General features: G+C 39.1%; 3 protein-coding genes across 4 annotated transcripts in view; 1 reads left to right on the forward strand and 2 right to left on the reverse strand.

The window, feature by feature from the left end:
• Positions 1-3,583: 3,583 nt before the first annotated feature.
• Positions 3,584-5,800, forward strand: LOC139478743 (putative nuclease HARBI1). The gene is made up of 3 exons (XM_071261351.1): positions 3,584-4,409; positions 4,908-5,016; positions 5,534-5,800. Exons 1-3 carry the CDS (start codon positions 3,679-3,681, stop codon positions 5,798-5,800), a joined length of 1,107 nt encoding a protein of 368 aa, XP_071117452.1. The 5' UTR covers positions 3,584-3,678.
• LOC139478744 (uncharacterized) lies at positions 5,244-8,613 on the reverse strand. 2 transcript variants are annotated; one of them, XM_071261353.1, is made up of 4 exons: positions 8,156-8,613; positions 6,887-7,019; positions 6,433-6,580; positions 5,244-6,170 (listed from the first exon to the last, which is right to left on the reverse strand). In XM_071261353.1, the coding sequence occupies exons 1-4, from the start codon at positions 8,300-8,302 to the stop codon at positions 5,999-6,001; spliced, it is 600 nt and encodes a 199-aa protein (XP_071117454.1). In that variant the 5' UTR covers positions 8,303-8,613; the 3' UTR covers positions 5,244-5,998. The 2 variants fall into 2 exon arrangements, with proteins under 2 accessions (XP_071117454.1, XP_071117453.1); XM_071261352.1 differs by having other exon boundaries at positions 8,147-8,613.
• A 3,692-nt stretch (positions 8,614-12,305) lies between these two features.
• LOC139478243 (kinesin-like protein KIF2A) overlaps positions 12,306-26,523 on the reverse strand; it is a 43,192-nt gene continuing 28,974 nt past the window's right edge. Inside the window, exons 17-22 of the mRNA XM_071260664.1 lie at positions 26,181-26,248; positions 23,822-23,948; positions 23,246-23,347; positions 22,629-22,701; positions 22,385-22,447; positions 12,306-20,744 (exon numbers count right to left, since the gene is read on the reverse strand). Of these exons, the coding sequence (XP_071116765.1) occupies positions 20,662-20,744; positions 22,385-22,447; positions 22,629-22,701; positions 23,246-23,347; positions 23,822-23,948; positions 26,181-26,248 (516 nt within the window). The 3' untranslated portion in view covers positions 12,306-20,661. The remainder of the gene's footprint in view (positions 20,745-22,384; positions 22,448-22,628; positions 22,702-23,245; positions 23,348-23,821; positions 23,949-26,180; positions 26,249-26,523) is intronic.

Genomic DNA, 26,523 nt, shown 5'->3' on the forward strand with positions numbered 1-26,523 from the left:
TGCAATGGGGGTTTGGCCCGTGTGATGTTTCTTTTTTTAACACTTACTGTAAATTTATGAAACGACATGCATTTCTATAGGTGTTGTTATCTATGTTTCAGTAATTGTTGAATCCATGATTAATTGAATTTTTATTCAACTCTTCTCCTAAATCGCTCAAATTTCACCTTCACAAGACTGGTGTTTTTTATCTTGTCATTCTTTAAGGTTGTTTAGAATCAATGACATGCGTTTACGTTGCACGGCAGTGTTTTTTCAACGTAAAATTAATACTTTCTTCAAATAACTACTTTATTCTTTCCATACAGTGTTTTAGTTTTCTCCGCGTTTGGTCGGTGACGTAGTACCTCACATGGTGTGAATATAGTTCGTTGCTGGTGGGTCCGTGTCTGAGCATGTATGTATATTTGTGAATATCTACCTCTTCAACGATGTGTTTATTCTTTTCTTTTTTGCATGGGTGGTTAATGTCAGTCGATGTGCTGACGAGGAATCGCACTTGCGGTATTTTGGGAGTCCGCTCACAAAAACGTCAGTTTCGCGGGTTTAAAGGTACCATGTTTGTTTTGTCAGGCAGGAGACTGGCAAAACCCACGCACCTACATAACAGTAAGTATGGTACGGCTCTGTAAGCAGTATGAACCGCTTGATGGCCTGAATGTGGTTACATTATTTTTTATAATAACCAGGGATTGGCACGTCGGATATAGATCCGGGGTAGAAAAGGTCTTCAGCAACCCATGCTTGCCGTAAAAGGCAACTAACGGGATCATTTGGTCGATACATGTCATCGTATCCTAATTGCGAGGGTCGGTGCACATGATGACAATTAATCGAGTCTGGAATATTGCTGAGTGCGGCGTTAAACAACAGTGTCATCATACATATGGGACCCCTAGTACAGTCCTTTCAATTTGGTAACAGTACACACCAGCCGCTATTGTAGCTTCAAGGATGCTCTGGAGAATTCAGAACACACGGGAAGCGTCGTCTTCTCTGAACAACAGCTTGATAGCATTGTAACATACGTCATTAGTATTTTCTGTACGAGGGGACGTAAGACAGGTTGAATATGCAGCCCAAAATGTTTAGTGAACTATATGCAATCCCGTACATGTAAATCCCTATTCATGGAGGACAGTGGTTGGATATGATAGGCTCTCCTTTGAGCTGGCATCAGGCTTTTGGTCGCCTGTTGTCCCCATGGTCATTAAAGGTTTGTCTGGTATGCTTGGCAATGGGTCGCCCAATACAAGACCAGGCACTGTCTGCAAGTGACATGGAAGAGATGCCCTCTGCAAACAACAAAATCCAACAGACGGATTCTCCTGGTAGCTGCTCACTGCGAAACTCTTCCGAGCTTCACTGCTTGCTGGGGAGGGTAAAACCCGCATCAGTGGCCTCGACATGACGTAGGTACTTTCTTACTAAATACAATATTGAATTATCTGCAATTGTCCTAAACGAAAGAATGTACATCAGTATATTATAACACATGGGCGTTCCATACACGTCTGGTCAGCAAGTGGGAAGGGGTGATTTTATTTTGGAAAACAGCAACTGTCATATCAAAAGATGGATGCCCCCTGACCTTCCAACACACACATTGACATTTACTTAACAGTTCATCGCCTCTGTCACAATAAACAAGTTGATTGAAACTTTTTCCATAAAATTATATAATTCAATTTTTTTAGGCCCCAGTACGTCTGTGATGTCCCAATTATATGCACTGGGCACCATCACAGCCAGACCGATCCCAGACAGAACAGCGATTTTCTTCTGGCTTCCAGAGTGAGGCACCAGTCTGCAGTTCCAAGAGAGGGTAGCACTCCTTTGTTGTTTCTGTTTATGAACATACAAAAATGTATTCCCATTATTCAGTTATGAATAGTTTCCGCATATACCTCAGCTCCCGTTGACAATATATTTGCAGTTAGACTAACATATAGTCTCTGAAATGAACATATCGTACAGAACAGTTGTTCAGTTATCTTAATAAAAAGGGAGCCCAGTGATTCTCTTCATTTTCCTGATACTGCAGTAATCTAGACTTGCATGGGCTGTAGTTGATATATTTGTATCGGGGTCTGTAAGACAGAAGTCTGGACTGTATATACCATGAGCATCGATGATATGCATCAACCAAGTCAGCGAGCCTGACCGACCATACGATCCCATTAGTCACCTTTAACTGATAGGCATCCGCTGAAGAAATACGTATGATGGACTGGTCGTGTTGAAACATGACATCGGCACCATCAGGTGGATACTTTAAGAATTGTATATCCCTCCTGTCTGAACAAACGAACGATTTATGCAAATACACCGTCTCTATCCAAACATATCAGAAAAGGGATGTGCCCTTGAGCAGGTGTAGATAAATCACTGCTTTCAAGAATGACAATGAGGTCCGTGTTTTATCTTTATACTAGGAAATATTCAATACCCAGGTGACATGGGACCGCGATGCTTCTATTAGGTCGTCATCGCCAAAGACGGACAACCCTGAAAATTGTGCTGGTTTTTTTTCCCACATGTCTACTTGGAATTTATGCAATTCACTTAAAATACCTTAGTCTCGAAAGTTTATCGCCGCTCTAATCACGTCTGCAATCGCATATCTCTCCTCTATTTATAAAAAGCAAGCACTTACTACCCGATATCAGAAGTTGACGAAATATATACAAAACAAAACGTGAGCATACTGACTCCGAGCCGACCAGTCCTTGTTTTAGCCCCTTGATGCCGAGCGCCAGACAGGGTAACAACAAGTACCATCTTTAAACGTCTTTTGGTATGACGCGGTCGGGGATCGAACCCCGGACCTTCCGCTCTCCGGGCGGACGCTCTACCACTAGACAACGGAGGCGGTCCTTTTGTAAAATAAGAAACATTCAGTCGTCGATTTAAGCAAGATCTTACTGTGTAATACCTCTGATATCTGAGGTTGAGCCTGCCGCGATGTATCAATCAGATCGTCATCCCGCGGGTCACCAAGGAGATGACCCCTGGAAATGATGCATATCATTAAATGGCTTCAGTGACACATTGTCAGCCAGGTACTCCTTTGGTTGTTTTACGCCGCACTCCAGCTTTATGACGGCGGTCTGTAAATAATCGAGTCTGGACCAGACAATCCAGTGATTGGCATCATGAGCATCTATCTACGCAATTGGGATACGATGACATGCATCAACACTTCCAGCGAGCCTGACCACCCGATCACGTTAGTCGCCTTTCACAGCAAGCATGGGTTGCTGAAGACCTATTCCGCCACAGATCTTCACGGGTTAGTACATTTTAAACAAACTGAAATTATTTTTGTATGAAATATACTAAACACATAAGCAATTGGATGTTTTGGAAATGCTTAAATCAATACAGCAAAGGCCATGCAATAACTTGATACTCAGGTCATTGTTAAAGGACTTTCATGAACCATCAATCAGCATTTTACTGACCAGGGGCCGTATTTATCAAACAACTTAAGTCATAAATAAAACTTAAGTCAGTTAAAAAAACTTAGTTTTCTTGTTTTTTTACTTAAGTTTAGTGGAAAAACTTAAGTCATATTTATCAACAGACTTAGACTTAAGTTTTGTCATTTTCTGACTTAACTATTAAGACTCACCTTGCTAGGCTTAAATCATGTATGTTTGACTTAAGTCATGTAAAATGGCTGCCAGACGCAATTCAAGAATATTTAATGAGAGAAGAGATATACTACATTCATTGGATGACAATGAACTGATACAGCGGTACAGATTTGATAGGAATAGTATTGTTTATATCTGTGATATCCTTGAGCAGGAGTTGAGTCCTATAACACAGCGGAGTTGTGCCGTGTCCTGCGTTACGAAGGTGCTTGTCACTTTGCGTTATCTTGCCACTGGCAAATTTCAAATGTGTAACGGTGATGACCATGGTCTGAGCCAACCCACTATATCTCGGGTGATTTTCCAAACGCTTGACTCCCTCACAAGTCACCGTATCCTTCGTAGATTTGTTACCTTTCCTGTACAACCCCAAGAAATAAGACGCCATCAACAGCGCTTCTATCAGACTGCCAATTTCCCGGGTATTGTTGGGGTAATTGATGGCACCCACATTCAGATTCAGGCCCCATCAGTCAATGAAAAAGAATTTGTCAACAGGCATAATTACCATAGTGTAAATACACAAATAGTGTTTGACAGCGACGATCGTATAATCGACATTGTTGCACGTTGGCCTGGCTCAACACACGACTCCCGCATTTTGACAACAAGTGGGTTATGTCAGATGTTTGAGGGGAACCGGCTACCAGTAAGTTGTCATCTGCTTGGAGACAGTGGCTACCCTTGTCGGAGATGGATCCTAACACCATTTTTGCGTCCTCTCCAAGGACCACAGACAAACTACAACAGGTATAAATATTACTTCGTTCTGTTCACTACGAGCACTCAGCAATAGAGTGACTTCCCCTGGTTAGGTAGAATACTATCTCAAACCTAAAAACGGAATGGAAGAGTTACATATATTTGCTGTAAAGTATTATTAAGGCATCATTCCGTTTAATTCCTACTTAAGTGTCGTAAATTTATGTAAGTTGCAAATAAGGTAAAAAAATATGTATGATTATATATTCATCAGAAAGAAATAATAATCATTTTATCTCACTTCTCTTTTATGTATGAAAACATACTAGTATGAAGCATTGATTCTATGAAATATAACCACACACATAACAAGAAACAGCAATATTAAGGGGTTTGCAATATGTTGTCATTATAATGACCAATGGATTGAAAATGTTAGTTTCTATCGCTGAGAACATAGCAAAATGTGTTCTTCTTTTTCTTATACTCCCAATTTAAATTTTATATGATTATCTGCTAATAATGATTATTCATTGCAATTGTCAGATCACATAAGAAAACAAGGAGTTGTGTGGAGAGGGGAATTGGGCAGCTGAAACGTCGGTTTCATGTTTTACATGGGGAAATCAGACTTTCCCCACAGAAGGCTTGCAAGGTATAGAAATTAGAAAATGTTTTCATTTCTTTTTATTCAATTTCAGTAAAAAATGGAGAGTCTTCATAGACTTACACTTTAATGGAATTATTTCTTTTTTACATTATTATTGTCAGGACTAGATATACTGTAGGTTGATAAATAAACAAACACAATACGGTGAACATTAATTTTTTATTCAATGAAGACAGTAACATTTCATCAATATGACATTAAACTCACTCACTCACTCACTGTCATGTGTTATTGTTAAAAAAAGTCAACGCAATTTCATAATCTGTATCTGTATTGATGTTCAATATTCATTTTCTTTTGACTTATTTTATATCTAGCTTAAGGGAAAACATTAGGCAATTATATCTGAGATTAAACAGTACATAGTATAACATATTTGAAATACAGACCATACATTTCAATCTTTGTCAAATTCAACACATTCTAGAAATATTTGTCATTAGATTAAGGCCACATCAGTTCATGAAAGGGTATTGAATATGCTTTTTAAACATTTTTCTAGGTAATAACTGCCTGTGCAGTGCTGCATAACCTCAGCAAAGACAGGAATGTGCCGATGCCAGTTGTACATGGAAACAGCCAATCCGGACAGCTAAGGGCACAGATGCAAGGTCTATCAGCCATTGCACCTGCAGCAACAGGGTTGAGATATAGGGAACAGTTTGCAATCACCTACTTTCCATGTAAGTTAGTTCCTGCTACTATTATTTGGCACTCTAAGTATGCACTTAGTATTAATTTAAATTTTCCTAAGGGGCAGCCCATTTGATATTCGGGGGTGGGTGGGAAAAATACATTGTTGCAAGGTGTTTTTCTAAAAACATTTAGCTCATATTTTTAAATAAAACGAAATCTGTGTCTGTAGCTGAAAAACTATCTAATCTTGATACAAAATATAATACTAGCCCCTACCCCCAAGCAAATATCAAATGGTCGGTCCCCACTTGCGTGACATGAGCTTTACAGTCTATTCTTCTACTTTGTAAATTTTCTTTGTTAGATACTCTTTTCTTAATTTTAAACATTCAATTTCTAATACAAGTTTTTCTTTGTTTAATGCTTCCATAGAAGTCTGATTCTGGCACTGGCAAGTCCTCTCTGGCACGTGGAACACATTGGCCATGTCCTCAACTTCACCGCTGAAAGAAATATATATACATTATTTGTGTATTCGGAGCCTTGTGTTTTGTTTTTATACAGAGACTTGTCAATAATTGCAAATTGACTGCCTGTGGCAGACACATTGGGAAAGAACTTTAAAGAAGTATTACTTTAAATTTTGATTTCATAAATATATTTTGGGCAGTATGTAAAAAAGTTGACAAACATGAAATACTACGTGATGCAATAATGTTAGTATAATATCAAAATGATTAACATCAACATTTATGTCATTTGTACCTCTCTCTTGATGTCATGACATCAAGCAGTTGTAGGGCTGTTGAATCACAGGAGTTGGATATTCCTGTCAAAGACATGTTGTCCCTCCCTATGGCCTCTACAACTGCATCTGTGACAGGACTTACAGGGATGGGAGGTGGACCGCCTCCTGTAAGTGCAAGAAGCAGTATAGATTATAGTGTGAATGGTGTTATAGTATTTAGAAACATATTATCACAAAACCAACACAATATAGAGACAAGTACTCTTTTGACCTTCAAACATTGAGATAGGTTTGTGTTGGTATAATTATACTCTTAATATACAGCAACAAGTTACAATGTAGGTCTTAATAATAACTGTGGAGGAATGACAATATCCTTTTTCCACTTTCACATTAACTATATCATTTTAGGTCACCTTTTTTATCAAAACTATTTAATAACTAAACTAATGTATCCATAAGTATGTTTACCAGTGGCAATGGTTTGCTGCCTGAAATTAGAAAAGGCTTTCTTTGACTGGCTCTTCAGGTTTTTCCGTTTCTTTTCAACCTCCTCCTTGGTCCTCTTGTTCATTAAGCTTGCATTGAGGGTGTCTGTAATCATCTGCAATATAAACATACCAACTCAAATGAAAAACACATCAAACTACATTAATATTTTTTGTCAGTATTAAATCATGCTATATGCACACTGTACATTGTACCCAGTTTTAAGACTTAATCTCTGTCCTTGTGGTATTAACACTCAAATTGATTCCTGAAATAAAGTACAGATTGAAAAGAGATATCTCTTTTTTTAAACATGAAACCAATTATTCATGATGTTTTACGCCTTTGAATAGTTTTTATGTCCATTGAAATATAAAAATTGAAGTGAATTATGTATCGTGATACATATTGTATCATGAACTGAGTATTGCGATATGTATCATATTTTGTACCCAAAGCCCAGTTTTAGCAAAGCTGTTTAGACCCAAAATTATATGGGACTGTGTTACTAAGAAAATAATATTATTCATATTTCAGTATATTGTCATATATGTTTTACATTAATATTGTAAACAAGAGTATATTTGCATTACATAATATAACATTTCATCAAGTTCATAATATGACTATGCAGCACTAGATCGAGGTTGTATGAGATCCATCACATTATATTTATTACTAATTAATGCATAGGAACACATTGATTGGTCTTGATATGGAAATGACATCTTGACCCTGTAATAAGTTAATTATTGTTAAATTAGTTAAACTAACTTAATTGTATGCTTTTGACATGAAAGTGATAGTAATGTAACTTTAGGATACTAACATGAGGCCTAGGACTAATGTATACTTTAGAAGCTAATGCAAATGCCCCAAAAGGAGTACAAAATGACATAGATCTAGGCTACTGGTTTGGGTTCAAAATCACCGAAAATTTTGGGTAAAAATTGTTAGGGGTACAGACAATAGGCCTACCCCGATGAAAATACAAACCACAGCGCAACTTGAAAAAGACGAAAATAATTGTTTGGGTCTCAGTGTCTAAATATGACCAAAATATATCATTCCCGTGGTACTGGACTTACGAAGTGTGATGATGGAAGGTTGGAAAACGTCTTGGTTATTATTCGACTACATGCATTCCTTGATACGCATTACGGCCTTGTCTGCTACATATGTATGTAAAATTAATGATGTAAGCAGCTAAACCTCTCAAAACCCATAAAAAACACTCACTACCTCACGTACCTGCCACGCCTCCTGTCGCTTCAAGGAGGTGATGCCGGGGCCAAACTTTCCTTCAATCACCGCCTTGTTTGATGCCACCAGCTCTGCTAGTAGTAATGATTCTTCTTTGGTAAAGTTTGGCCGTCTCTTTTTCGCGTCTTCGGTCATGGCGTAGGCCTATCTTGGAGCTCGAAGCGGTGTTTATTATCGTCTGCACTGTCCGGGAATTCCCCGATGACGTTTTTCTCTCTCTTAGTAAAAAGAGTTCCACTGGTAGGCTAAAAATAGCTGGGATAGTCCTTAGTGATCACGTGTTTGCATTCGGTGAAATCGACTTAGTTTCTCACGGCAGACTTAGCTAAGTTTTTTACTTAGACGCTTCGTGAATACCAACTTAAGTTTTTGACTTGGCTAAGTAATTTTTCAGAAACTTAAGGTTTTTTTAAAGCCAAAACTAAGTTGTTTGATAAATACGGCCCCTGGTTTTTGGTTGGTTTGGTTGTTTAACGCCCCGCACTCAGCAATATTCCAGCTATATGACTGCGGTCTGTGATTAATATCATGAGCATCGATCCACGCAATTGGGATCGATGGCATGCATCAATCAAGTCAGCGAGCCTTACCACCCGATCCCGTTAGTCGCCTTTTACGACAAGCATGGGTTGCTGAAGACCTATTCTACCTCGGAATCTTCACGGGTCTTGCCCAGTACTGTAAATTATCAGTGCTTGGTGTTTTTCAAAGATAACACGATCTTCGTTGGGTCATTACAGGTGGCATACCTGAGAGTGGTCTGTCAGGAACTAGTCCAGTGTGCTGTACACTTATTTCAGACACGACATGGTGCTGTATTCCTCATTAAAGTGACAAGCAACTTCATGGATACAGTCCAGTTTGCAACCTTCCCATTGCCCCATGACGCTGGTTTAACGACATTCCGCGTTTGCGCCCTGTCTGGGCAGTGCCCTTTCTCATACTCGTTTACTTCCGATGCTGTCTCAATGTTTGAAAGAATGACTTCCATGTGCAAATGTTGAGTGACGCCCCAAATCACGGGTTGCACGTGAAACACTTGTTATCCAGAATGTATGTCAGTGTCACGTCAATACAAATGGAGACTATTTCCTTTGAATATCACAAATATCGATTGAGTCTATAAAAATAACTTTTTGCTCAACATTTTCTTGCACAGTACATTAACCGGGCATCTCCAAGTTTGAAATTGAAGAAGTCCTTTATTGGTTTGGCATTCGTGGAGTACATAAAATCGAGGAACTATATTCTGAAATTCCTACTTTTACGCTGTTAAATTTTAAATGATTAAACCAAACTCATTAATTTTACTCAGGCGACCGGAAGTCCGAAAACACCAGGCCCAGTTATTAAACCCATAAATATTTGCAGACACGTTTATTAACCAGCCGTTAAATTACTGTTGCAGGATCACTACAGACCAATTCGGTTAAACCATCAAATAGGTTAAATATTATCCCAGATTTCCAGGCTATGGTACTTCCGTCATTGTGTCCGGAATTTGACTGGATGACGATATCATTCAGTCGTAAAAACTCAGCAATGAAGTAACCAATAAGACGTCTGCTGTTTGGAAGTGTCATCCCCAAGACGGTGAATGTGAAGCATGTAGCACTTAGACAGGCCGTGTGTCAACTAGGGTCTAACTATGAGTTTTTATTCTCAATGGTTTTAGAATAATTTAAAAAACATTCTGTAATAAGGTTAAAATGCTCTTCAAACACTTTAGAAAATGGTAAAAAATAAAACCGTTTACAGCTGCAATGAGGAGTTGCATTAGATAAAGTTTGTGACAGAACTTTTAGTTCAAAAGGAATCAATAGATAAAAGACATTTCACATTTATCACAAGAGTATTCTTGACATTTCATAATTATCATTGGATTGGTTCCAGGTTATCGTCCATTAGTTAATGAAACAAGCAGAGGCAAGATATTGTTCATTTGTAGCATCCGGAGCGAGTCACAGAATCAATAGAGAAATGATCAACCTGGCACGTATAGGCTTCGGTTTTTTCCGATTACGACACATATGAGTTCATGGTTAGACCTAACTTTTAACGAATGAAAATGTATTGTGATATGTGACAAAGACAGGCCAGGCCCGAACACTTTAAAATGATGCCTTCAACATTAGGAGAGGAGAGCACGGTTTGCAATCGATCGTGTCGAATCCCGATCGTTCTAAGTTTTCCCCATTGAGTGACGAGTCTGGCCGGTCTGATCCTGTTCTGTATTGATAGATGGGCTGAGAGTAAGTAAAACTATGTGAGTATAAAGCTGGTGTTGCGTTTCTTTATTATGGGAGTATGAATGTAGAAAGAAACAACTTTGAGTAAGCGTGGTTAGACCAATCACTCCTTGACGGAGCCGAGCCGATGCTGACAAGGCCGGTTGCAAAGTCATGGCGTAACTGACCATGATGACCAGGAACGGTAATATTTTCAGTAGCTATAGTAGGGTCGCACTAGACACCCGAAAGCAGTTACACACATTTAACTATATTTTTTAGGGGGCACGGGTGGCCCAGTCGTCGCGATTCGCTGTGCAGAGATGCGTCCCTCGGGCACGCCAGAAACCTTTGATTGTGGGTTCGAATCCCGGTTCACCCCGATTATGTTTCTGGGTTTGTCAGCACCATACCCGTGCTCGTGGGTTTCACCAAAGTGGTAAACGTTTGAGACCTGCATCACTTCAGGCTTTCCTCCTACATGAAGCCGACACGCCGCGATATCACTTGAATACTGTTAAAAGCGGCGTAAAACCCAACTCACTCACTACATTTAAAAAATATAAAATCCAATCAAAACTAGTCATGTACGTTATTACCACCAGTAGGTTGTAAGGTTGTGCAAGAAAGGTCATGCCCAGATACTAGTGTTAAAATATTCGTAGTACTGGTCTAATTATCCAATAGTCAAAGAAACCAAACGTGCTCGTCACTTACCCGCATTTCAAACGACTGATTTTGTCTGTCTAAAAGTTCTTCAGTCTGTTGAGAAGCTTTAATCAAATCATCTTCAGCGGGTCACTGAAAGTTCCCATGTCGTCTGTTTGCCATCCATCCAGTTAATGGTGCAGTTTCGGGCACACGTTTCACAGGGGTGTATGCGCACGCAACTCATGTCATGTTATGCTCGTGCAATGTTGCCAGACTGAAACACACGTGTATCGCTCGTGCATATCGTGCTTGTTGAATGTCAACTGGAGTGAAATGTGATAGACGGTTTAAATTACTTGCGCAATAAGAAATATACAGTTCAAGTTGGTACCTACCTTACGTCTAAAACGTTAGCTTGACTAAAACCAATCTCATTTAAATCAGATCTTAGTTCTCGCTGCCGCTAAACAAAGATCTGAGGACATCCCATTACGGGTCAAGTCAGACCGACCATTCGCAAACTCTGACCGACCAATGGAATTACTGACAAGAAGTCGACATTAGCCAATCAGAAGGCAGCTTTCTCGTGCTTTACGGCACTAATTTCAAATTGGCGACTACGCTTCGAAACATATTTTGACAAATTCTCGCTTAAAAAATTGAAACCTGAACAAAAGAAAGTTTTAGAATGGCTAATATATGGTCTATATTGTATAGATTCAGTCGTTAAGCCCGTAACTATCGTTCGGAATACCCCGTTTAAACGTTTTCGAGGCTGCATGATTAGAAATCACATTCCGACTGTCACTTTCATGATCTGGTAAGCGACGCTCTGATTGGTCGGATGAAAGGTCGCTCTGACGTGACCCCTAATCAGATGTCCTCATATCTTTGTTTAGCGGTAGCGAGAACTAAGATCTGATTTTAATGAGATTGGACTCAAACAGTTAAAGCATTTAAACAAAAATTGTATATGGTTTGAAATAGTTACCTTGTTTACGTTAGTTCTTCAAAATTCGACGCATGATGTTGATTTCATTACACGATTTTGATTGGACTATGCATAGACTCGTTAGTCCAGCAAAACAATAACTACATAATTCCAGTCTACTTCGACAAGGGTGGCAACTGGACTTTTATAGTCAGTTAACTCCCTTGCCTCGGGAAGATCTGAAGTTGATGCTGGAACAGTTCAGACCATCAACATGAAGAACAGAACAAACACCACTTTTCTCTTATTGTTTAATCAGTTGTTGAGAAAGAGCCTGTGATAGCACTACTGATAGTGAATGGCTAATGCTGACCAAGGTCTGCCACAAAGGACTGTCCATTGTGAGAGGTGGACAACCCCTGCCTGTACACACAAGCCCTAGACATTAGTCTTCAACCAGCAATACACCACAAGGAAATGGTCCAGAAATTCTTGTCAATAATGACTCACAATTTAGCTTCTCTGTAACAAGACAATGTGCAAACTTCAAACATACATTGAATGAACAGTGATGTACTTCCAAAGCACATGTTCATTCACTTGGACAAATACAGTGATCACATGCAAATACTTAAGTATCTTATTAGACAAGCCCTCTTCTTTAACACTGGTTTTCTTTTCTCCTATATTCCTAGGGTTACAGCATTTTTGGGGATTACCTTTGCAAAAACCCTTTATCTTGTAAGTACTGCTCTATAGTTGAACTTATGATGATTGCTGAGGCACCTCCTGTTGGAAGCTTTTAAGTTTCACAAATCATTTTTAGGCAAGACCCAATTTATGTCCTTGTCATTTTATGCAGCCAAAATTTTGCAACAGTGAAACGATTTAAAAAAAAATATCAACACGATGTTTTTGACTGAAATCATGTTTTGTTCATCAATTTTTTTTCTAAAGTTAATTCAAGAATTGATTCAGAAATCAAACCTAAAACATATATTTTCATAAATTTGGCATCCATGCCTGATATTGACAACACTATGAAATGAACAATTAATGGGTCTGACCTTATTATATCATTACAAGCTCTTCACAACCACATGGGCATCCTTCCTGACATGGATGTCAAACTATGTGCCATTAGTCAGCAACACATGCTGAGGGACTGTTCAATAGATCACACCGGTGCTCACTATAAAACATTTAGTGACGTTCCTAGCTTTGGGCCAGGCAAATAAATGCACATAAGAAAATATATAGCATATGATATCACATGGACTACAAATTGAGTCTCTGCAATTACACAATGTTTCACTTTATTTCACACCCACATTTAGGTATCAGAAAAATAGAGCCACAAGGATCTGTAGCTCACTTGAATTGCTTCTGGAATATCATATTAAATATGGTTTAGGTGGAAGTGAGGCAAAAGCAACGTGAAAAAATTTAAACATGCCTAAAAAATATGTTGTTCAACAAACCACAATACTGCAAATAGAAAGTTTGGAGTAATTGCCAAAATGACATTTTCAATATGGCCGGATCAGCCAGGCAAAGTTTCAGCTTGATACGACAATGGTTTTGGAGATGAAGTCTTAAAATGTAAAAGTTTATGACAGAAGGATGAGAGATAACGGGCTCCAACATTTGCTCTCTTGACTTCCAGCCTAGTGAGCTAAAACCAAATAACAGCAGGGCAAATTGAGGACCTGGTTGAAAGAAACAGCCGTCAATGTGGCCCAGTGTGAGGAAGAGATCAAGGCTCATTACTTTCACACTGCTTTCATGAAACATGGTGTAAGTTATCTGATTCAGCAAAACACCATCACAAAGAAAATTAAACCTGGTTCTATACAAGAGAAATACAAAAAAAAATATATACCTGCACAAAGTGAAAATATCTCAAAGCTCTAAAAATCCAAGCGCCAATAAAATAATGTAGTATGACCAGTTGATGTTCTATTATGGCAGCTAGTTGAAGATATGAACACCTTTAGAAAAATACATTCTGGCAAAATGAAATGATGTATGATGCAGCTTTAACTGATGCCCTCAGGACAAACCCTCATTTGCTGTGCCCGACAATTACAAACTGGTATATCAGATGACAATTAACCCTGAATAATTCATTCTGGTTCAGGTAATTGCTGTCAAAATGCAGGAAAAAGAATTAATTCAAAAGGGATGTCTGTCAACACTTCACATTCAATAATTTGTTAAAAATAATGGTCTACCATGGTTACAATAAAGTAGTTATCATAGCATGTGAATCATTCATTCAGAGATCACCATGCCTACCTGACAACAGTATTGGTGCAAACCAAAACATTTCTAATCACCTTCCTGTCAAATACTTGAAGAATAATCATATTTTTGTCATGATTTTAAGACTAAGATAAAAGAATTACTCTAAAAAAATATGACTGAAGGCCAAATACTGGGGAGGAATATATTTTAGTCCAAGAGCAATGAAATTAAGCTGGTCTTTTAAAATGGGTTGCCATTTCATCTACCTCTGCATTCTGCAACATCTCAATTGCATCCAAACTGAAAACATTATCTGATTACTCACTGGGCCATCATGGCTGATACACAACATATAAACATTGACTAAAGACTTGCTTGTCTTCAAAACCCTCAACTTTCAGTTCATTAACTCACAACTCTTTCAGGGCTACCAATTGTTTCGGTTTGGGCTGGGTTATGGAGTTCTATAAATTCATTGGTTGCGACGTTTGAACTGGTAATATGCCTTCTGTGAAAATAAAGGAAATCAAACCTGGTGACCCAACAAGCTTCTGATGAGAACATTTATTTTCATGGCCCAATGTTAGCCTTTCTAAAACTAAGCAAGAATACAGTTAATTCTGAGTGCAATATATCACAAAGGTGACATCTTGAAAACAGGAGTCAGGTATTCACACATCTCCACCCATCTCACCCTAGAACATCCATTTCCTGTAAATTAGCCACAGATATTTTCCTAAGAGATACAAAACAAGGCTGTATCTTCAAAGAAGCAATGATGTATGTTGAACATGAAATGATACATGACAATAAAAATAAGATTGACATAGAGGCATAATCTAGCACCAAACTGGGTTAATTCGGGTCCAGAGGTTGTTAATTCAAGATAACAAATGGCCAAATTCATGCTTTTCAGTGACAAACTGTACAAACACAAAATAAATTCCAAATAAAAAAAAAAGGCTGCTTTTCACGTAACACCTGTGAGCGCTAAGACAGTGTTTGTTAACTGAGATTTACAACCATATTCTTATTTCTAATGTTTGGTGATCATCAAAGTGATGACTAACTAACAACAGTTCACGTTCACAAAATCAGAATACACAAGTAGTCAAGTATGGGAGTACAGAACATCATGATGAACAAAATGTTAATGAAATTAAAGTACAATTAAAACAATCTCACCCCATAACTGAAATGAATGTCATTTTACAAATCTCATGTGAACAGATGTGCTTTTCAGTAACCACACCTCAACATCTGCCATTCAATTCAGTAGCTTACACTTTCAGAACATATATATCTGTGTGTGTATATACATAGAATGCTTTTAAGGGACTAGGAGGAAAAAGATATCCTCTTCACTCAAAAAAAAAGAAAAAGGCTTTGACACAGTAAAGATTTGGTATAAAGTGGACGAACTCAAGAATGGCACCTGGGTGTGGACAAAGGGAGGTAACTGTGAACTGTCCTGAGACAGGCTACAACTACTCATTCAAGTTGGTGGGAACCTGTTGGGTCAAGCGACCAAATATCTGTGACAATGAATGGCCAGGTATAAAGTCAAGGGGATCAATATTGATCAAAATAGAGGGGTCTAAAGGATAAATGCTGGCGTCAAGCAGTCATTCCTTGCACGGTTTTCCTAAAACCCCTTTTCCGGTAAAGGATTAGAGTATCATATTGTCTGTGATTATTTTATTACACAATACTTTAGTCATGGTGCAGGACAAGCATATGATTTGCTGTACCTGTTTCTTCTTATTTTAATTATCTTACAGTGCTTACTGACTTAAGTGCCCCTCCAAAAAATGTCTGTTTTACCAGCTGACAAGGCAAGTGCCTGGAAACGAGTCTTCTTTACAAGTGGTGCAACAACTATTTCGCTTCCTGCCCAGGAAGCCATGAGGTAAGTACCAACACCAAGACTACAATGCTAACCTGGGATTAATATAAGATTGGTAAGTTATGACAAACACACATATACTAAAAACTCACGCTTGCACACTGGTGATTTCTAATAAATACTTCTACAGCATGCTAACTATCACCATGCTGAGTAAGATACATCTAGAATTTGTTAGTGTTGAGCAAATTGAAAAATATTGTACAGGCATTTAGCATTATCTAGCAACTGTTGATGACAAACAAAACTATGGGTAAACACCTTCCAGAGCTAAGCGTGTCCACTTGCCTCAATCAAAGCCTAGTTTCTTCGAACCTAGACTTCGATAAACAGGCTAGTGGCCGCTCTTGCCAAGGGAAGATGCCAGGTAAGAAGTAATATATTCATCTTAAGCCATAAAAGATTATCAATATTTATGAGATTTATTCAAAGGTCTGGGACTTTAACTGTCAAAAGAATAATTAATGTTTTGTAATCTAACAAGACATCGACAAGACGAGCCATGTTGATTAGAGTAATTGACAAGGGGCTGTTCTTGTCGTCATGGTTAATGGAATACTAAGGCATGCTGGGACAAAAAGCTCAATGATTTCATTAGCGTTGATTTCTATCAGTTCAAAAGTCAATATATATCTCTGCTAATACACAAATCAAGCTGTCATCATCGTGGTATATGACCAGAAGCCTTAATGCTAGAGAAGGCATCACAGACATAAGCTTTCAATAAGTTTAACATTACAAAATGCCAAAACATAAATGTAACATAACACAAAATCAATGGGGAAATCCTTATTCACAGAGTGATGCTAGACACATGGCTACAAACCATCGACATGGATAATGTCACATCTGATGGCATGTTAAGTAGTCGTCTATTTCAGGAGGGATGTATATATATCTTACATTCATACATAATTACACATGTACACTGCGCATATACACTGAAGCAAGCCATGCTATCTGCTGACCTACACGTCAGTCATAATGATCATCACAAATTATGAGCAGTTACTTCTTCATGGTATTACCGTATGTACAATTTTACAGGTGTCGAATTCGACTAAACAGTATTTTCGGAGAGAGGAAAGTAAGTATGGACAGAGCAGGGTTTGAAACATGTGATGACAGGTTCAGACAGGTTCAGACAATCAGGAAAGTTAACAGGGAAACTAGATATCAGTTCATGCATTTGTTGTGCCAGACCAATTTAATTTCCAGTTTTTTCTCCTAAATTTAGCAAAAGAAAAACAGAAGTCACTACTTGAAATACCAGTAATAATTTTTCACACATCTTTCAGTTAAGGATGCATGTCAAAACTTTCAAGGTTTATATAAACATGTATATATAAACATTTTACTTTTACTAGATGTAAACTGACCAAAAGAAACTGTAAAAAACAAAATTAAATAGGTCTGTCTTTGTTAGTATGTCATACATAATCAAGAAACTACATAGACAAATAGATACATAAATGATCTTTCAACACTCTTCCGATAATGGGATTCAAACTCAGACCATCTGCACATCAAACTGAAACATCCATGACTGTGCATGAAACCTAAGTGGATACATGTTGAGGAACATACATATAATACACTGAATGAATAACTCCACACACTTCAAAACTAGAGTGAGTATGGTTTTACGCCGCTTTTAGCAATATTCCACCAATATCATGGCAGGAGACACCAGAAATGGGCTTCACACATTGTACCCGTGTCGGGAATCGAACCCGGGTCTTCAGCCAGACGAGCGAACACTTTAACCACTAGGCTACCCGACTGCCCCTCAAAACTAGAAGTTACAACTTAAATGTATAGCCGTTACATATCTTTTCCTTATGAACAAAATATTCTTTAAATATTACATTGAACACAGGTTACAAACCAGTATCAAAATCATATGGAAACAAGAATTGTTTGAAATATATATTATTCATAGATAGAGCTTTAGAACATTGTCAACAAAAGCAGACAGCTGGAGGATGAACACATCTTTTCCACGAATGGGTAAAAACAGGTGTATTTTTCCTGAAAAGGGGGGTTCCAGAATCTATATTCTCTAACACTGCATAAAGAGAGTTGTGCTATATAATCAAGGCTCCCCTGTAATGAGATGTCTTTGCAATATACATAATACTCAATGATTAGCTCAAGTGCAGACATCACTGTCAATCTAATGCAGTAAAGGTATAATGTTGTACAACAAGGTCTATCCAATGCAAAGCATGACAGGGTCTAGCCAATGATATCAAGGGTATGACAAGGTCCAATGATAGTATGACAAGTATGCTCATATGACAATGTATGACGAGGCCAAACCCTTGCAATCAAAGGATGACAAGGCCCAGCTCTTGCAATCAAAAGATGACAAGGCCGAGCTCTTGCAATCAGGGTATGACAAGGTCTAGCTCATGCAATCAGGGTATGACAAGGCCTAGCTCTTGCAATCAGGGTATGACAAGGCCTAGCTCTTGCAATCAGGGTATGACAAGGTCTAGCTCTTGCAATCAGGGTATGACAAGGTCTAGCTCTTGCAATCAGGGTATGACAAGGCCTAGCTCTTGCAATCAGGGTATGACAAGGCCTAGCTCTTGCAATCAGGGTATGACAAGGTCTAGCTCTTGCAATCAGGGTATGACAAGGCCGAGCTCTTGCAATCAGGGTATGATAAGGTCTAGCTCTTGTAGTCAGGGTATGACAAGGTCTAGCTCTTGCAATCAGGGTATGACAAGGTCTAGCTCTTGCAATCAGGGTATGACAAGGCCTAGCTCTTGCAATCAAAGGATGACAAAATTCATCCCATATAATGAGCAAATGAATATGGCCATGAAAGCCGAGTCTTGGCTTGTATGTTATAGTGAAGCTTTGTGACTGATGGGACCACAGTAGCCATGTACTGACAGTCACAGATAGAAAAGAGATTATCATAGCTTTATAGGAGATTCAATAAATACACTTTGTTCTGTACAGACTTCTACAAAGCACATCTATTTCAAACAGCAATCCTCAGGTTAGACTGCCTGAAGATGTCCATCACAAATTCTTTGTATATTAAAACAGGCAGAAACATATCTGAATAAAACTTCAGACCATACTGAACTTAAAATAATTTTCAGACGATCGTAATCATTCTTCACCAGAGAAACTAAACTGTATGATTCTCATGTCAATGAATAAAATAGCTATGCCGATGTACAGGAGCACTACCTGTTTGGTATGAGAGTGACACTATGGACTCTGTGGCTCACATCTAAACGAGTGGCTTAAAGCAGTAAGGCAAATGGCAATGTTTTCATACAGCAGGGCGTGGAACAGTGCGGCAGTAACTGCTGCTAAACAGAATAAAGACTGCTCACAGTGTTGCATCTGGACGAGGACAGCACTGAATGTGGGCCCCTCCTCTTTAACATTCAACATTTATCAACATGACACAATGTTTTGTTCCATGTTTATACATACCGTATCTAGGAGAGTTCTCACATTTCATGCATGTTTGCTTTACATTCTTCAAAAGAAGACACTTCAACTAGTTTGTCAGGTGGGATTGCAGATCTCCACTGCTATAGGGTTAGATTCGAAATCTCTTTTGCAGTTTTGTAGGTAATAATCTGAATGTTTCAACTATTATATTATCGAAACAAATCCCAAATTACTTAAATGATTACTGGAATTATGCTTGGTGCAAGGATTACTTTAAAAAGAAATGGAGCAATTTCAGGTGTTTTCCAGCTTCTTTTATCTACACTGCTGTTTTATTCTCCATCCTCTTAGATCCAACTGTTTATTCTGCCAGCCATTACTTGTACACCCAGAACAGACTGACTAGGAACACCAAACACTGCTTCACCATCTGCTTCATCCACGTAATGGTGGTGTGATGTGCACAATTCATGAAATGTACACAACTCATGTTAGATGTGAAATGTACACATGACATGTGGAGCATTCACAAGCTATGTGAAATGTACACATGACATGTGAAACATGCACGTGACATGTGAAATGTACACATGACATGTGAATCATGCACAAGCTATGTGAAATGTACAGATGACATGTGAATCATACATAAGCTTATGTGAAATGTACACGACATGTGACTATAAGAAAAGTACACGACATGTGAAACATACACAAGCTAGGTGAAATGAACACAAGGTCACACACACCAGATGCAACACTGTGTTGCATATATATTACAAGACTTCGAACTAATGCTGTGCCATCAAACATCCAGCAGCAGAAACACGGACGAAATAATAATAAATTATCACAGCATACAATAAGTTGATCATGTCTTCTTCAGCAGGCTCAATATACACTTGCATCAAGATAAACATCGTTAGTTGCTTCTCCTGTATCACAGTGAGTGTCTCACATTAGAAAGGCCGCCTGTGGTTGGACAGCCTCTGAGAGGGAGTACTTCCAGTCTGCACCAAATAGGTTTCAACACATAGACACATCACTGTCATGGTCCGCTGACCCCAACATACGCATAAGAAGTCGTGGGGAGGAGCAAGATGGGTTGTTACTTGCGCTTGTTCTTGCTCTTGATGTTTTTACTGAGACTCTCTTCTTCTTGCATCTCTCGGCGGAAAGTCGACACTTTTTCTGCAAAGAGTTTATTTATATTGAAACAAGAGTGAGTGAGTATGGTTTTACGCCGCTTTTAGCAATATTCCAGCAATATCACGACGGGGGACAACAGAAATGGGCTTCACATATTGTATTCATGTTGGGAATCGAACCTGGGTCTTCGGCGTGATGAGCGAACGCTTTAACCACTAGGCTACCCGACCGACCCATATTGAGACATGAATGATGTCAACTCTACATAAACCAGGGACATTCAAATTCTAGTCAAGGTTTTTCTTCAACACGAATGAAAGTGGATAAAAAATAAAACCCCATATATTTTTTCTCCCAGCAATTTGTCCTGTGTAGGTATTTGGAGACATTAAATGATGTACGCTGTTCTCTAGATAGATGCTGTATCGGCGTATTGTACAGATGGTAAGTAGTCAAATACGGATTGATTGGAAACTACAACTGTATTAAATGTGCATGCAAACAATACTATACGCTCTCATGATTGTTACAGTATCCAAATCTGAATGATGGCGACACAGTGTGTGTTGACAAATTGCCAACCAAATAGGCCTACAAATTCACTTAGAGTGGGTCAACGAATAGGGATATTTTTCTTTGAGTGACTTCCAACACCACAGTATTTCACTTTGTTTTTGTTTAATGTTGCACTCATCAATATTCTAGCCTGTAAATAATCGAGCCTGGTGAAGTGAAATGGGGTTTAACATCTCGTTCAAGATTATTGCTCTTACATAGGCGAGGTGAAATGTGGTTTAACATCTCGTTCAAGATTATTTCACTCACAAAGGTGAGGTGAAACGGGGTTTAACATCCCTTCCAAAGATTATTTGCACTAGCGATGTGCATGCACGTGTGTGTGACTGCTTGTACTAGTCCGGACTAATGCTGATTTTATAGTGCTAGCCAACTGAGATACCATGCAGCAGTTTAACATGAATACCTCCCTCAGACACAGTAAACTGACGCCGAACCGACCAGTCCTTGTTTTAGGCCCTTAATGCCGACCGCCAGGCAGGGTACCAACAAGTACCATCTTTCAACTTCTGTTGGTATGAAGAGGTCGGGGATCGAACCCCAGACCTTCCATTTTCCGTGCGCACGGAGGCGGTCTTATTGAGCCAGGACCAGATCCAGCAGTGATTGATATCATGAGCACAGCTTGATGCCATCCCGTCACAATGATTCTCTTTCAACCATGTCGTCAAGCCTGACTACCTGATCATTAAGTCAACTTGTACAACAAGCATAGGTTGTTGGGGACCAATTCTAATTACAAATCACCACAAGACCACTGGCATAACAGCTATACATGGAACCTATACCCAAAGTGATGCAGTTCATCAACATTTGCCACTTTGGTAAAACTGAGCATACTAAGGTGCTGATAAACCAAAGAACGGAAATCAAGGTTTCAAACTCACAAGAACCAGATCCTGGAATGGTTAAGGGAAACAACTCTGCACTGCATATAATGCCCTCAAATTTCATTAAAATATTATTTCAATTACCTTACAGTTTGTTGTGTGAAAGTACTGTGGGTAAGACATAACTGCCTCTGTCCGAAAGAGAAATATGCAACATAATATTGTGATTGAGTAACCACCATAAGCAAACATGGAAACGAATGAAGAATAACTAACCTCGAAGATCGGTGAGAGCTTGAATCTTCTTTGCCAAGAGCATATCAAGTTGCTTGGCATAGGCTGAAATGAAAACAGAGGACTAATAACTACACTGCAGTAGGTTTAAACACTCCTTCCTGGAACACTGCCTGGGAGTTATAGTTTGTACCGCTGTCCAAATCTCACCACATTTCTTTCAATGAAAGGCAAGAAATGGTGCATGGCACAACTGATGATGAAGATGATATTAACGATGTCCTACCTTCCACATCATAGTCTACTTCGTCAGTCAGCTTCACCAGTTTCTTGTCTTCAGTCAGCCACTTCATGGACATCTGTCAACAGATATTGAAGGACTTTTCAGGTTTGTTCATGTAATAAGTATGAAAATTAAAATATGAGATCTCAATAACTGTAAATCATTATGTAATCAATTTTTTCAATCATTCCACTTCATGAAAAAATTTAACACAAGATATTCCACGGGGTTTTTTATTCAACTTTTCACTTTAACTTCTGAAGCTAACATGCAGCATGTGTCCATAATCGTAAAATTGTACCAAATTTTACACTTCCAAAAAACAAGGTTTATTTATTCTCATATTACAGCCATTTGAGAATCTAATGACACTCAACATTCATACAGAATTCAGGAAAACACAAAGTGGTCAACAGCAAATCTGCAAAACTTTACACTTGATGCACACAGGTAGAGACTATTTGTTGAAACTGATGCATTTAATCTCCTGAGCTTGAAAATTGAAGCACAATTCATAATCTATAGACACTTCACAAACACACAAACTACCTGTGCTCATTTAAGGTACATGTTGACAGTCCACAAAGACTGTGGGACAAGCACGCTCACAACCTGCCTACCTCAACAACATTGCGATGTTCATCCAGGACCTCTTCTTCTTGTTCCTGCATCTTGTTGACGACCTGGTGGAAGTTGAGCAGGTCCTCCGACACCTCCTCTTGCTGTGCACAGAGGGTCAACAGTGTAATGAGCTCATTCACCACCATAAGGAATACATTCGAAAATTCCAGTTTTCTAAAATTTATGTCATATGTAGAGAACCCTTGAAGATCTGGGGTAGAATAGGTCTTCCAGCAACGCATGCCTTTCGTAAAAGGCGCCTGTGCTTGTCGTAAGATGTGACAAATGGGATCGGGTGGTCAGGCTTGCTGACTAGGTTGCTGCATGTCATCGTATCCCAATTGCGTGGATAGATGCACATGTCAATCACTGGATTATCTGGTCCAGACTTGATTATTTACAGACCACCGTCGTATAGCTGCAATATTGCTGCGTGCGGCATTAAACAACAATCAAAATCATATGTACAGAAAAAAATAGAATTCAAAGGGCTTCTGAAATTTCTTATATCCAGTGTTCATGCACAAACAGTGTATCCATCACACATTACACATTACACATTACACATCACCTACATTGGAGGTCTTGAGTAGGGCCAGGTCGCTGTTCTGTGGAGACATGGAGCCGATGGCCATGTTGTCCGACTGTGCCACCTCGGCCGGCTTCCCCTCCACGGGACCCCCTGGGCCTAGCTCCTTCACCCTGAAACACATCAGAGATGGAAGCATTCTACAGCATGTATATCTTGCCAACACAAAACTTAATACCAAAGGGAGATAATTCATATCTATCAGCTACAGTTCGTTTGACTCCAAATGAGAACGATGAATTGCAAAATAACTCGAAATCCAGAAAAGTGTATGAAACATCAATACGGTACTTGACCATGAATAACCTGTACCCAACAAAATCTGAATTTTGTTTAATTACGACTTATGACGGATGAAGTTCTTTAAGAAACTATCATGTAATTTTGTATAGAAATGTGTACATGACACGTAGGGGGACAAACCGTGGAAAGAACAGCACAAGCACGGTCTGCACGTGCTACACAGTGACCGTGTTCATTCAATGACAAGATGCGCTACTCAGCAGATGTTAAACAGTTGATGTTGAATGTGTATGATTTCTTTAGAAGTGAAGCAGAAAGAGCAAAGCCTTTTTATGCAATTAATAAATTCTTGAAACGAGCTTCAAAAGCTCTTGGTATGTCCCTTCAGAAACTTTAAAATGTTGTTAGTCGACGAGATACAAATAGTCAGGACAAGGTGGTAGGGAACATGTCAAAACCAAGCAAGGTTGATAAATTAGACAGTTTTCAGAGGGATCAAGTCAGACGTGCAATTGTTCAACTGCACTCAGAAAATAAGTACCTGTCCTTAAGAATTTTGAAGAAACACATTGAAACTGACCATGATTTACGTGTTACAAAGGACAAACTATGGCAGCTGTTGCATACATTTGGTTACAAATACAAAAAGATAACTGGAGAAAATAGGGTTGTGTTGTGTGAACGGTCAGACATTGTTCGTTTCCGAAATCATTACCTTCGTACCATCTAGCAGAAACATTAAGAAGGATATGAGCCCGTCTTCTTAGATGAGACATGGGTAAATGCGTCACACACAGCCAGCAGTCAGCGGGTACCCAGTGGTGACTGTAAGGAGTCTGGTAGAAACTTACCAATGGGAAAGGGTGAAAGACTCATAGTTCTCCATGCTGGTTCTGCTAGTCAGGGTTTTCTCCCAGACTGTGACCTCGTCTTTAGAGCCAAGGCCAAAGACAACAGGGACTACCACACAGAAATGAACGGCAATGTATTTCTGGAGTGGGTGAAAGATAAATTAGTCCCTGCTTTGCCTACCAAGTCTCTCATTGTCATGGACAATGCAACGTATCATAGTGTGCAGGATCCAGAAAGCAAGACTCCAACCTCTAATAACCGTAAAGGAGACATGGTTACTTGGCTGCAACGGAGGAACATTACCTTTCCTTCTCGAGCGACGAAACCACAGCTCTATGAAATCATGAAAAATATGAAACCTGACCCCGTGTATAAAGTTGACAGTTACATCAAGGGTCAGGGTCATGCTGTCTTACGACTGCCACCTTATCACTGCGACCTGAATCCAATCGAGTTGGTATGGGGCATCGTCAATGGTGACGTTGGACGATCGAACACAACGTTCAAATTACGAGACGTTGAACAACTCGTAAAGTAATCCCTTGGTCGGTTAACAGTAGAAACATGGAGGCGTTGTGTGGCCACAGTTGTTGAAGAGATAGAGCAACGTTATTGGTCACGAGATGGACTAAGGCCAGCAACAGTCCAACCTATAATAGTGGCAGTCGGTTCAGGCACCAGCAGTTCCGACGACGAGATCTATGGCATGAGCGAGTCAGATTGCGACTGAAATTATCATGAGACGGGCCCTCTAACGATCTGTCATTTCCCCTACCACAGAACGTTGAGTGGATGCGTGCTTGCGCTGTGCCTTCCACGGTTTGTCCCCCCCCTACGTGTCATGTACACATTTCTATACAAAATTACATGATAGTTTCTTAAAGAACTTCATCCATCATGGGTCTTAAAATAAACAAAATTCAGATTTTGTTGGGTACAGGGTATTCATGGTCAAGTACCGTATTGATGTTTCGTACACTTTTCTGGATTTCAAGTTATTTTGCAATTCATCGTTCTCATTTGGAGTCAAATGGACTGTAACTGCAAACCGCTTCATTCAAGCTCAACAAGACTCAAGTCTTCCCATAGCAGCAAATGGTTCATAAAGCCAAGACTCCACTACACTTCTACAATTGTAAAAGTATTAAAAGAATCTTGGTAATTGGGCACTTCTCACTTCAGGAAAACACAAAACATTTTACAAAGTCTTTGCCTAAGAACTAATTGTATTTATTTTAAACACCACCTACCTGTCTGCATATCGAAGTGTGTTAAGGGTGTGTTCACAACATGACATTCCGGGAGAGATCATCGCAATCTGAAACCACAATACACTCAAAATCAAGAAATTACTACATATCACAGATGAACACACAACCCTTATGTGAGAGTTTCATTTGCCTTAACAGTATTTCATTCCCATCACAGCTCCCTTCAGTGTATGAAGCCCAGGATACCCTTCCTGATGGTAAAAGAGTAGTTTACAACCTGTACAAATATTTGAAGATTCAGGGGTCTGAAGATTCAAACACCATGGCTGAAAACCTCAAGGTTCCTCTTTAATTTCAAACAATGTTAACGCTATGACTGTGG

Source organism: Haliotis cracherodii, unplaced genomic scaffold (assembly GCF_022045235.1).
Source record: "Haliotis cracherodii isolate W230 unplaced genomic scaffold, xgHalCrac1.p SCAF_4, whole genome shotgun sequence".
Lineage (NCBI taxonomy): Eukaryota > Metazoa > Mollusca > Gastropoda > Lepetellida > Haliotidae > Haliotis > Haliotis cracherodii.